This window comes from Rhineura floridana, chromosome 1, assembly GCF_030035675.1.
Source record: "Rhineura floridana isolate rRhiFlo1 chromosome 1, rRhiFlo1.hap2, whole genome shotgun sequence".
Classification (NCBI taxonomy): Eukaryota; Metazoa; Chordata; class Lepidosauria; order Squamata; family Rhineuridae; genus Rhineura; species Rhineura floridana.
In genome coordinates, this window is record NC_084480.1 from 179,303,806 (window position 1) to 179,317,361 (window position 13,556).

The window sequence follows — 13,556 nt, forward strand, 5'->3', positions numbered from 1 at the left end:
GTTCTCACAGCTGAACTCAGTCAATTAACCAGTAAGCAAGAACACCTGCTTATCAGTCTGAGACTGGCACCTCAAGGCCACAGGCCTGGGAAGATTGGAGAAGCATGTGACCATTAGGCATGAAAGCCCCAGAAGATTCCATCATCAGAAAGCCCTGAGTGGCTAATTAATTCCTGGCTGTTGCTGGGCTTTTTCCCACAAACATGGAACCCCAATGTTCTTTGGTGCTACCTGATGTTGGGGTTCCATCTTCTATCCAGGCTATACATCTCAGGGGAGATGTGGAACCATGAAGTTACTCTGTTGGTTTACCTATATTGTGTGAGTATAGATTAGGCTAGACAGCTTTATTTTTTACTTGTTACTTGAACTCTCTGCCTTTTGTGTTTCACCTCATCCTAGGGGTGTTTGGTTTAAGGAATTATTTTGCTCTTACATTTTTTGCACTTTTATTTTAATAAAGCTACCTCATTTACCAGTGTGTGTTCATTTCAGGGGGAAATTGGCTCTGTATCCAGCACCTTGGCCAATTAACCACAGACTACTGTATAGTTCATATTTTGCCTTAAGGCTCCAAGACAAGGAGTGCATTCTTGGCTCTTGTCTTTTGGTATTCCTGACAGGTCTATTTTTGGCACTTTTGGTTTCCCCTTGGTCCAGAGTGGGTGACCAGGTTTAAGGGGTGGTGGCAGTCTACCTACATTGCAGGATTTGTGTTGGTTTAACTTAGCCCTGGTAAGGGAGGCATGGGTTGTGCCTGGCCCACTCAGTTTTAATTTTTGCCTTTTTATTTTTTGGGTTTTATTGTTGATCATTTTATTGCTGTTTGAATTGTGATAGCAGCATTAGGGTTCTACTCTGGTAAGTAGGGAGACAGGATATGAACGATTATAATAATAATAAACTGCAGAAGTACATGCAGTAGCTGTAAACAAACATATTCCAATGCCAGTCAAAATTATAAAAAATATTTCATGTTTTGTTGTTATTTCTTGATACATGCAATCATTAGCATCTACAAAAACTGTAAGTCTGACACTCCAAAATCAATCACTTTTATAGTTACAGGTCTATAAAACACCTAAACTGAGTATCAGCAACATTTTAAGAGAAATGCTAAGAAGGGAAATGAAGCTATAGAATTCTTTGCAAGGGTAACAGAATTCCTCTTTATTTAAAACAATCATAAGTATCAAGGTAGATCCAAGGGAGCTGCCAACTGTTCCTGTGCTTTGCTTTTAACAGCAATGTTCTAACGAGCAGGTGGGAATGTTCACCTCCATACCACAAAAACGTTGCCTGCTGATTTTTATCAAGCTGGTGTTAAATAGGAATGTACGTTTTTGTTTGTTTCCAGGTCAGATGGCAACCCTATAAACCAATCAAAATGTTGGGAAAAAAGTTGAGGGAAACATAGGATTGTTTGTTTTAAATTTTTTATTGAAAAGATCAATTTGCACATTCTCAGAAACACTGGCCATGATTCAATCCAATTTCAACGCATTGTCCCACCCATTTAAAATAATTATTCATATACTCTAACTCCCAACAAAATCATTTGAATCTTATTTATTCCATTTAAAATCATAACTATGGGTTTTATCCACTGCAGCAAGAGTGTAGGGTTTCTCCATGCATTGCAAAATCTGCTCCAGAGCATCCCCCAACCCTCTGGAGCAGATTTTGAGGGTGAGTGTGTGGGGGCTGCAGGGAAAAGTTCTACTGCATAGGTGGAAGCCTGCTGCGCCAGTTGAACAACAGCATTGAATACAACTCCATGGATGCAACTTCAAAGTCAAAAATCAGTCTGTTGGAATAGCTCTTCAAATCCAAAAGCATATCCTTTATTGAACAACATTCATATATCGTTTATTGACCCTGCAACTTTACTCCAGGATCCTTTTAGACCACCCTCATGCTATAATTTCGAACAGGGAGGATAAAGGTTGATGGTGTTTTTTGTTTCTAAAGCGGATTTTAAAATTTTAAGCTTTCACTTCTTGAGAATAACTTTGAAATGAAATCGGAATTTGCAACCTTCTATCAAAGACACTGAATTAAAGACTGATTTTCTATGTAAGAAAAAAAATATGGGGAGGAATATTTGACTTCTGAAGGGAGCATTACAAACGAACAGGTCATGTATTATTACAGTAAATTATAAATATCTGACTTAACCAAATGTTAAATTTGCTTTTCTTCTCCCTTGCCCAGTAATAACGATCAATTACTGTCCTCATTTCTGGGAATTTGGCCCAAAATTCATTACAACTAATTAATTAAATTGTGGACCTCATCTTCAAGTAAATGATCTTGCTTAGTAGAATTGCATATAATATCATGCCAATATAATCAGTTAAGTTTCCCATTATCTCTAAGCACACAGAATTGCGTAGAGGTTTTGGATGATACTCAAAGATAATATAAAGACTTTAATTGTAAATCAGTATGTTCTGTTGTAACAACCAATTGGTATGCACTGTTCAGTTAATTCATTAATTATTAAGTATGCAACTTGATTTAAATTAGTGGTTTAAATGTCTTTTTTCATGGTGATCACTTGATTTAAAATCAGTCCATCCTGGTTCCACCTTCTACGTAGTCATATAAAGACGGCAACGTACCTGGAAGTATATCCGATTTAACTCAGTGGGACTTATCTCTGAGTAGACATGCATAGGGTTGCCCTGTTAATCATTTCGAATTGATTCAAAGCATTGGAAATATTTAAAAGTCTAATAAATAATAGTACTTTTGAAGTTCCTGCACAATTTTCACCTCCTTTCTAAGGTGCAAAAGTTGGGTTTGAAGGATGGGTGATCTTTGCAAACCAGTAAGTAAGAAAATCGTATTCCCTAACCAGCCCTCTACCTTATTTCTGAATACATCTCCAGATCACCAGAAGAGAAAAATCAACACATATAAGAGTGCTTTTAATATTTACTTCATTCAATGCTCCAAGCCAGAAAATAAGTTCCATCTGTCAACTTTTGCTCAGAAAAGACCTACAAATGAAAAGGCACTGATAGAAGTTGAATTTTCTCCTTGAAAAATTAGATGGCACTAAGACAAGGCATATTTGAAGAGTTCCTATCCCTGTGCAAAGTTTCTGAAATTAGTTACTTCCAACTGTGCAGGATAAGTAGGATAATACAGATTCACTACCAGACAAGAGAACTTGAGTGACCACTGACCAGTGTACACATAAAAAAGTTATTCAGGCCAGTTGAAATGGCTGAAGCCGAGATCAGAAGGCTCCTCCCACAGATCATCAGTGCCAAACCATCTAAAGCAGAGAGTGGCCAGTTCCTAGGCCCAGACATCTTGCAAATATCTCTTTTCCTCTCTCAACACAGCCAGCATTTTCAGTGCTTCCAGTTTATCGACTCCTTTCTCTGCAATTATGATATCTAATAAACTGTCACTCACATCTTTTGCCATATTCTTTGCATCCCTGAAAAAAGGGGGAGATCACGATCAGACAAAACCAGAACTGTAAGACAAGAGATAGAAAGTGTCACTTTCAGACAGCTACTGGGAAGAGAAGCGCGTTTGTGTTTGTTGTTATAAAAGAGCTGGTCACATTTAAAAGGAGGTGATATACCAGTCAATTGACTGATCAACTGTGTACTATGTGACAAATGTGAAATATTTTATAAAGCCGATCATGCCACTGTATAGTTGACTGTCCCCCTTTTAACTGCACAACAGAAAAGGCAGAAATTTTTCTCCTCAGCCCTGCAAGACTTTGGGTATGTATAAACACACATTCTGTCTCCCCCCCCCTGTCATGGGGAGATAAAATAATGGTTTAGAATTTAATTTGATAACATTAAAGCAAGATGAGGCACAATTTACTAGACTAGGAGGTTCTCCTGTACAAACTCCACTGGTACTGCTATACTTTTGCATATTTCCCATTCATTCCAATTGGGCTTATGCAGGAGAACCTCCCAGTCAATTATGCCCACAGGGCTTGATAATTCATACAAGTCTCATAATTTCTTACATTTTTACTAAGTGAATGTTTTGAAGACCTGAACAACACTTAGACATTATTTGATCAGTCAAGTATTCAACCTAAAGGCAGAGCAGTTATCTGTTGGACAGCACAGGACTCTTGAGGTATTTGAGGTTAAAGTGCTAAATAGCTATTGACTGGCAGAAAGATTAGATGCCTCAAAGCATCCAGAACTTGATGGAGGTTTCTTCCCCTATGGTACAAACTGCTGAGTTTGATATTTCTAGATTCAAGGATATTGGAGGTATAGAGGTCCTGATGAGATGAGAGAACATGGCTCAGTACAAACTCTGATAATGCTAAGAGAATACAATTCTTACAGCTTTAAAATTCCACAATCCTGGACCAGACATTTCTTTAGATTAATAACCTAACTCAGCCTTCTTCCAAATTCCCAAAATAAGGTTCACACATTTTATATACACATGGCATGATCCAGCCAAAGTTTAAACACTTCTTGGTCCTACTGATTGATGAGTTGTGCACATTCTCAGGTATCTGCCACTGAAATTAATGGGACATAAAAGTGGTTAACTGTCAAGATGGTGCAACCTAAGAGCAGCCCTGGCCGATGAGATCAAAGGTTCATCTAGTCCAGCATCTAATTTCACCCAGTGGTCAACCAAAGATCTAACTTATGTACATGTAAAATCTCTATCGAACGACACTTTTCATGTCTGTCACTGCCAGGTGAGCAGGGATTATGCTTATTAGTGTATGCAGGGCACTAATGTGGTCCCCCACCCCCAAATTTGCTTGCTTGCCTTAACTTGCACCCTGGCTTTCTCTATTGTTTTGTCTCAAGTCCCATCCAGAAACTGCTGCCCTTCCTTCCAGTTCACTTTTCAGCTTGTTAAGAAGTTCTCCAGGCAGCTCTTATTGCAATCCTCTCATCTTTCCATTGAAAAATGTTATAAAACTGCCTAAAGGAGTATTTTTTCAAGAAAAAATTAAACAAACTTACCATCACACCTGGGGTCCCATTGATTTTGCTCCCAGCTTTTGCTAAACTAAAAGGAGTGAACACTTTTACATGTTCTTGTAAATCCAGCTTTTATAAAAGTCAGCATTACTTACCCACACACATAAAAATATCCCTTTTCCCGCAGGACAATCCTGCTAACCTCTTTACAATAAAGCCGAAGGTTATCTTGAACGTATTTAGGAGTATCAGTTTCCACTGCAGTTAGGACGTCTCTTGAGAATGAAACCTTCAGATTAGTTAATGTGCCATTTTCAACAAAGTGTCTGAGCTCATCTCTGAAAGATAAAGCCAAGAATCACTGCAAGGATGAAGACATAATTCCCATGCACTACTACTAGGGGGGTAAGGTGCCAAGAGGGAGCAAAAGGCAACAAACTTACAGAAACAAGTAATCTCTGAGTTTATGGCGGCAGCCAAAAAACAACCACGTCTCTCCAAATGTCCAATCCTTGTGATCTTCTTGGAGCTTCTGCCTGAAATAGCATTTTTAAAAATTGAAATGACAACGGTGCATGTACTCTACTTTAAAAAAAACCCGGCACAAAGCAAACCCAAGTTCTGCATCCTGTATTGCAGCCTTCTCCAATTTGGTGCCCTCTAGATGTTTTGGACAATAGCTGCCATTGGCCCAGCTACCACAGCTGCAGTCCAAATCATCTGGAGGGCAACAGGTTGGGGAAGGCTGCTACATTAGTTATGCTGACTTGCATTTATTTTCTGATTTTGCCTAATTCATTTTAGTTCTCCTTGTCATGGGAAAGGCCAAGAAGCTTATCTTCACCTCTCCGACTACTGCAAATCCAACAGAGCCCTGGTTCTGAGATTTCACCAAATACTGGCCATAGCATCTAGCCCATCCACCTTTCTTGTGATTATGGGTGATCATGTTACATACACAACCCTGATTTTAATTGTCTGTATTGAGTGACTACCTAGAATCTAGTATTCACTTATTCTGTTCAGGGACAAAGTACATTCATTTGTCAGCAGCATTTTCAGTAGATTTATTCCTGATCATGGCTGTTTGAAAAGATCCTTATGGGGAGTTCAATATTTTGTGCTACAACACTGTAAAACAGGGAGTTAAGCAATAAAAAGGGGGTGCGGAAGGGAGAAAGCCTAACAACCCAATTCAGTGGAATCTCATGGACAGTGGATCCAAAATGCATGCAAAACTCATTCACATATCTAGATGAAAGCATGCAATGGGCTGTACATATCTAGATTAAAATAAGTGGGGAAGCCACATCCACAGAATATGCCTGCAGACATAGCAATACAAAACATTCGGGATTAGAGTATGCCCACTGCTGCAAAATGGTCCTTGTGAACATCCTGCCAAGGCAATTGTAAGATGCTACGTCTCGTGATAACTGGATGAAGCCAGCAAAAACAGGCAGTCACTTTCCTATGACGCTTCACAGCAATTTTCATGCATTTTACTAGAGTGAATTGTCTTGATGAATCAGTATGATTTGAAAAAAAGCTAACTATTTGTTAAATCCCTCTGCAGGCTGGAATCTGACAGTTAATTACAGTATTACTAGAAATGCTGTCGTTTATTAAATCAATTTAAAGAAATAAAAATTCTGAAGCAAATAGAAGGCTTGAAACACCTCATCTTTCTCTACACCCTTATTTATTTGTTGCATTTATGCTCTGCCTTTCCATATAAAACGCTCAAGATTGCTGTGGCTACTTAAAAGCCTACTGAGCACAACCTTCCTTTAAGTCATATGCTCTCCTTCCACTACTTGATATTCATTCAACACCAACAGTGGAGTCACAGTGGCATTATAACTCTCAAATACTTTGTACTATAACTACATCAAATTTCAGTCTATTTTAATTCACAGCTGCTGCAAGCAGCCTATCGATAAAATACTCAGGACATTGCAATAATATGGAATAAATTAGTTGCAGCAGCTTGTTAAACGTTACGAGTTCTCATTATTAGAAATAATGATAGCGAATCTGTTTCCCCTTCATTTTCAAAGACAGCTTCTGGCTGTCCATGTAATGTTTTCCCAAGAATTTATTACCCAGCTTAAAAAAAAGAGATCATTTGGCTTTGCAACAATTCAATTTCATACTCCACATACAGATACGTCTCTGGATTATTCCCCCATTACTCTTCTCTAAATTACAAACCAAGGCAGCAAGTTGACACTTTAAAATCATGTTAAATCAAATGTGAATGTGGAACATAGAACTACAGAGAGGACACTCAAATGTGCAACACAGGATTATTTAGCACCTGCACAGCTTAACTTGGACAACAACAATATTCAAGCACGGTTGATACACTGTAAAAAATCCAAAAACCATAGCTGAGCTTATCCTGTAAGAAAAGGGTTTGGCTTGTGGACTAAAATGAACTGATAGCAAAGATGAAGTAAATGAAAACAGAACAGGCCCAAGTTACAACAGACTTGGAATGCATGATCCTGCATTTTAGCCCTTCTATATATTTGTGGTTAAAATTTATCCCCAAAATTCATGTAAAGCTTTTATTCCTTGGCCTATTTGTATTTCTTCTAAAGTAGGGGGGTCAATTGGTCCACTGTGTTTGAGTGTATAATTTGTATACACTCACCAAGAGGAATTATGGTCCATTAGAGCAAGTGTGGCGTAGTGGTTAAGGTGTCAGACTATGACCTGGGAGACCAGGGTTCGAATCCCCACACACCATGAAACTCACTGGGTGACCTTGTGCCAGTCACTGCCTCTCAGTGTCAGGGGAAGGCTTGGTAAACCACCTCTGAATACCTCTTACCATGAAAACCCTATTCATAGGGTCGCCATAAGTCAGAATCAACTTGAAGGCAGTACATATACATAAAGCAAGTGCACATGTATGAAATGCTGTAGAAGAGAGATACTGGGCTCTTCATGCTGAAAACCTCATTTTAAACCACCACAGGTATCTTACGTTAATGTGGAAGGTAAGATAAAGAGGTGTTGACAATCTGTTTTTTAAAAAAACCAAACAAATCCATATAACTTACATGTCTGAATTGAAGGAAAAAGCCAGGAGGACATTGTAGGGGACTGCAAGACCCCACAGAGATTAACACTGGAGATTGGTCCAGGATGGTCCAATGCAACATATTCCTCTATCATTCTGGGATAATTGTTTCTCTTCACTATACAAAAACCCTTAAAGATGATTGTAAGCATTTAGAGAAGACTGTAATTAAGTGGTATACAAATTGACAAAATAAATGATTTATTTTTAAACATTGAAATTGGGATGGCCTCACTGCAAACACAAAAACCATCACATAGGGAGCCACTTCCCTGGAGGTGTTTGTGTGCTTGTGTGTATGTGTGAGTGAGTGAGTGAGAGAGAACATAGTGCTATCAGGGCCAATCACAAGGGTCTTTTTTCACGTGACTGGCACCCTCCCATTTGACAGAGTGCTAACCCATGCGGTTACAGTATTCATGCAGACATTATGGCCCTGTGGGATAGTGTCACAGGAAAGCCCAGCCTCAGCCTACACGATGATTCATTTCTGTACACCACATAAGACATCAGTGCCTCTGTGGTGGCTAATACATGCTGCTGAATCTTGCGGCTTCCAACTGGTAGCACTTGGGTATTTCACTATGTTTTCACGTATCACCAGGTGCTGTAAATTACTTTCCTAAACACTAGAACCTGATAGGATGGTGCATTTTTAAAAATACAAACAATGCACTTACCTATGTTGTAGGAAACCAATAAATGGTGCAATTCCAGTTCCTGGACCAACCATAATAAAGGGAACTGATGGATTGTCAGGCAAGTGAAAAATGTTGGCTGGACGCAAAGATATGGAGATCTAGAATGCAGTTAAATATCATCAAAATGTAACTGAGGAAAATTGGCAAACCCCTTGACAAGATACACCCTTCCCCCAAAGAGCTGTCTTCAGAAGTAACCGCCACAGCATGTTGTGATAGGTTCTTAAAGCCATTCTAGAGACTACCTACCACATTATCATTAGAAGATAACAAAGGCCTCATCAGAAACATCATGATCTATGATCACTACAGTGTTTCACAAATTTCCATGTAAAACCCTGTTCCTGCTACTGTAATGAATGTAAAGTTCTGTATCGTGATGCATATCTCCCACGTAGCTGAGAGGACTCTTGCTAGCAAGAAATGTTTTGGTATTATGAGGTAACCAGCTACATTGGCCTGTTGCTATTTCTCTTTTGGCTGCTAAACATCTACTATCACAAGCTAATCCTTATAATCAAGTTTTTGTTTGTTTTCCTTCAAATGAATGCTAAAATCCTTAGAACGTCCCCACAGAATCAAAGTTGCCTATTTCTTCCAAATTTATATGGCTCAAGTATGCAAGAATGAACACTCTCCTCCTGGAGCAGTTAGCCACCATTATCATACTGCCAACTGCATGGTAAGGAGTCATACTGGATGCAGATGGGTGGAGAAACAACCATATATTCACATTCAAGAGTTTACTCCAGCAGGAAACCTAGGATGTTCATTCCTACTTGAATCATTCAGTCAAGCCCATCCATCTAAAGAGCAATATTGTCTTTAATCTTTTCAGACCTGGAACCTCAACTTGCAATGGATAACCCACTTTTCATTCTTTACAATATATGTCCATCTTCCTCTTGTCCTGTTCTGACTCTTTCTCCTCTTATAAAACCCTCTCTTATGGTAAGAGCATGAACCAACTGGAAAATCCCATTAACTAGATTCATCTGAGGGGGGTAAATCACTCCATTTTCTAAAATAGCTGTAACATCAGTCTGTGACACCCTAGAATAGGTGTTACAGCTGCCAGGCTGCAAAATCACCTTAACACAAGCAGAAAAGATTACCTTTATTTCAGGAACGCACAAGCTCTGCCTGTCCTAAGAAATACTTAAGAACTAAGCCCAGTTTTGATACCTTTGGAAGTAAAAGCTCCTCAGCTTTTGCACTTGACTGAAGGAGTGGGGCGACCAGCGTAGCCAGCCAGCCAGTGCACACACCTCTGCGCACATCGCCTAGGTGGGATGGGAACTCCAGAATATTAAAGATGAACCTCATCTTTCCAGGCTGAAATAAACTGGAGCTGTAATGAAACAATTACAAGGAAATCCAACATTTGATACAATAAAAGGAGGCAATTACCCTACTGCAGAGAAGGGTCATGATGGTCACTGTACACTAAGGAAAATTCTCACCCAGAAAAAAAAAGGATACTATAAGATCCATCTGGGATATAAAAACAATAAATTATGGCCTCTCCTCCAGAGTAGAAATATAAAGACTTTCCAAGTGATTTTAATTCTCTTCCCACGCCAGTCCTCATTCAATTTCTGGTTTTGCAACGTTCTTTAATAACGGGGTATGGATCCTTTTTCAGGCCAAACCTTCCAGGGGCCACATGCTAGTGACGGGTGGGGGCAGAGGCAAAAGCAGGCAGAGCAATGGATATATGACTTTTATCTTTATACAGCAGGCTACATTCCAGCCAGGCTTATACACATCACCACCACTTCATCCTCCATCGTCACAGTTTAAGGGCACGATGCAGCCAGACAAAAAGACTCTCAAGGAGTGTGTGGAGTGCAGCTGATGAAGGATGTGGCCTGGTCAGAGGAGCATGGCCTGCAGCGAGTTCTGAGGACCAGATAAAGGCACTGAGGGCTGCCTCTGGCCCCTGGGCTGCAAGGTCCCCCATTCCTGTTTAATAAAAATATTGAGCATTTACATATTTTGCTGCAGGATAGGTGTTTTGTTATTTTCCCAAGTTACAGATGGAGACTTGAGATAGAGAGCATGGCCTGCTTAAAGCAATCTAGGAAGTACAGGCGAGATGGCTGGAGCATCACACACAACCATCAGTGAGGATTGCTGGTGTTGGGCAAAGTGTTGAAGATCACCAGTTACATTTTTTTCTGCAATCGCTGGAGATTTGGCTGCAACATCAAGTTGTTACCTGCATGTACAAATGAGTCATCACAGATGAAACACTGCACACAGAACCTCTCAGAGGTCTCTTCATACATTCTGCTGTGAGTCATCTAGTTGTTGAGTAATGAAGCACTGCAAGTATATATGACTGGCCTTCAGTCTCCAGATGTGGGGACTTTTGCACTATGGGATCTATATATTATTTATTTAAAACATTACCAGTTTAGCACTCTGGCAGCCTTCATCATCCATAAGAATATGAAGTCCACTTTAAGCAAGCAAGCCCAGTTTGCAATTAAAATGAAATTTAGAAATCACATTACCTAGCAGCCGAGTAGGGTCTAGGTTGCAATTTAGGAAGATGTTCTGAAAAGGAACAGAAGTTAGTGAGTACAAGATTTTACCTTTCATTCCACTTTGACCAGCATGCAGTATAAAGACACGTACAGCAACTTCCAGTAATAAATAACAGGTGTTTATATAACACTTTAAAGCATTCCAAAGAGCTTCGCATACATTATCTCAGTAATCTTTACAAACAACCTTGAAAGACAGTCCAGTACTATTATCTCAATAATACAGAAGGGGTGCATGGGAGGAGAGGCTGATAAGTGTTTTGTCTGAGCTTACCTACTGATATGGCAGAGGCAAGGTGACTAGTTTCTAGTTCCCAGCCCTCTTGGCCTCTGGTGTGGAGTAAAGGGCTATAAGTCATGGGCATTTTGTCATCTGGTATAATTCTAATATACAGCAACAGCAATGTAAAAGTACTAAATTTAACGTTTTCAAATTAAATTCAAATTAACCACCTGAGTTTCTCGTATGGATTCTGCTGGAAAATAAAGCTCACCATTGTAAATTTCTGTATCTTCACTACTCCTAAAACAAAGAGTAACTTTAGAAGGAATTTTCCCTTTTAAAGAATACCCACTTGCAGCATTTTGAAGAAGGCACATCCACATGTAGAAGTCTCAGAAAAGCAGCATTAACTTTTTGACTTTATTAAAAATGTAGTACTATAAGTACAGAACATCTTAAGAAATATCAAGAATATAAATTCAATGAAAGGCACAGTATATAGTTTTTAGTTCAAAAACAGCAAATAGGTGGGGGATTAACAGGAATGTGCAGAATTATCAACAATGTTAAAGAGTTAATAGAGCCGCCTCTCACCACCACCTATCTGTCAATTGTTAATACGGAATGTTTCATTGTGTTTAAAATTGTTGGATTTTTAATATGCTTTTATATTATGATACAGGTTTTCCTTCGTAAATTGCCTAGAGGTGACCAGCATTAGGTGTTCAACACATTTAATAAAACAGCATCACTACTAGAATTCAGGGCCATTCCATGAAACTGATAAGCGACGAGCTCAGGACTGTCAAAATAAAGCACATACTTAACACACAGATTTCATTACCACAGAAAGTGGGTATGGCTCCTAGCTGAGATGGCTGTAAAAGGATTTAGCAAACTCGCGGAGGGTAAGTCTGTTAATGGCTACTAGCCATGACAGCCCCATATGGAACTTCCATATACAGAGGCAGAGTACCGCCAATTACCAGAAATTTAGGGGTAAGCAACAGGGTATGGCTATTGCCAGTTTGCTCTGCTTGGAAAATTTCAACAGGAATTTGGTTGCATACTGTTCAAAGAGTGCTGGACTAGGTGGGCCTTTGCCTCGATCCAGCATAGCTAGTGGTTATTTGACAGCATACCAAATACACCAAGCATACGCTGATAGTCTTATTGATATTTCCTAAGACTATGAATACAGTTCTGTCTAGAGTAAATTTTTTACTGCAGTCAGTGAACCTTGTTTTCGATACGTCCATCTGTGTCTACGTTCATAATCCCTTCCTTTTGTAGCTGTGTATATTCCGTGCAACTACTCACCAAGAAGAAGACTTAGGGGAGGCTTGCAAGCTGGGAAAGCCTGCAGTAAATCCAACAAGCAGACACCAACATCTCTTATGAAAGTATTATAATCAGAGGATCCTTGTTTACTACACAGCTCTTGAAGTCTTCTTTTTTCTCCAACATCTGTAGTATATTCTACCAGAGAGCGCAAAAAGGCCTAGCAGAAGAGAATAATTTGTTTATTATTTGGGTTGCATGGCATTAGTAAGATTATTCTGCACAAATATATATATGTCCCTCACTAATATTAGTTGTCGCATCTGTGAAACAGGCTTTCCTTAGGACTCCTGCAGGAGACCCCAATCCTTGCCAGGGGCTTCAAAGAACCTATAATGTCAATCAATCAATGTTTATTTGCATGTGGCCATAGGCCGTTGCACCATAAAATATACATATAACCATTTTAAAAACTGACAAACATGATTTGGTTTTATAAAAATACAGGGAATAATTTTTAAAACCAGGAAACTTAAAATTAAGAAACATTTCCAGTTTGGAGACGTAGCGAATTTACATAGATTGCTCTAAGCTTTTTAGCGGCAAGGGCGAACTTAGCCACGGCGGTTGTCGTCTGTATGTTATTATCCATTAATAACTCGATTGCTAGTTTTTTGTGGGAGAGTTCCCTGGCAGAACGCAGAAAAGGGGCTAGAAACTTTTCTCTGGGATGTTGGTATAAGGGACATAGAAACATATAATGTA

General features: G+C 39.3%; 1 protein-coding gene across 6 annotated transcripts in view; it reads right to left on the reverse strand.

The window, feature by feature from the left end:
* Nucleotides 1–1,419: 1,419 nt before the first annotated feature.
* MTRR (5-methyltetrahydrofolate-homocysteine methyltransferase reductase) overlaps nucleotides 1,420–13,556 on the reverse strand; it is a 32,344-nt gene continuing 20,207 nt past the window's right edge. For 5 of the 6 annotated variants that reach the window (XM_061588174.1, XM_061588183.1, XM_061588203.1 and 2 more), the window contains 7 exons: nucleotides 12,831–13,011; nucleotides 11,255–11,297; nucleotides 9,921–10,086; nucleotides 8,715–8,833; nucleotides 5,387–5,479; nucleotides 5,099–5,281; nucleotides 1,420–3,454 (listed from right to left, as the gene is read on the reverse strand). In XM_061588174.1, coding sequence (XP_061444158.1) covers nucleotides 3,310–3,454; nucleotides 5,099–5,281; nucleotides 5,387–5,479; nucleotides 8,715–8,833; nucleotides 9,921–10,086; nucleotides 11,255–11,297; nucleotides 12,831–13,011 — 930 coding nt within the window. In that variant the 3' untranslated portion in view covers nucleotides 1,420–3,309. Of the gene's footprint in view, nucleotides 3,494–5,098; nucleotides 5,282–5,386; nucleotides 5,480–8,714; nucleotides 8,834–9,920; nucleotides 10,087–11,254; nucleotides 11,298–12,830; nucleotides 13,012–13,556 lie in introns of all 6 variants that reach the window. The other variant, XM_061588193.1, reaches the window with a different exon arrangement.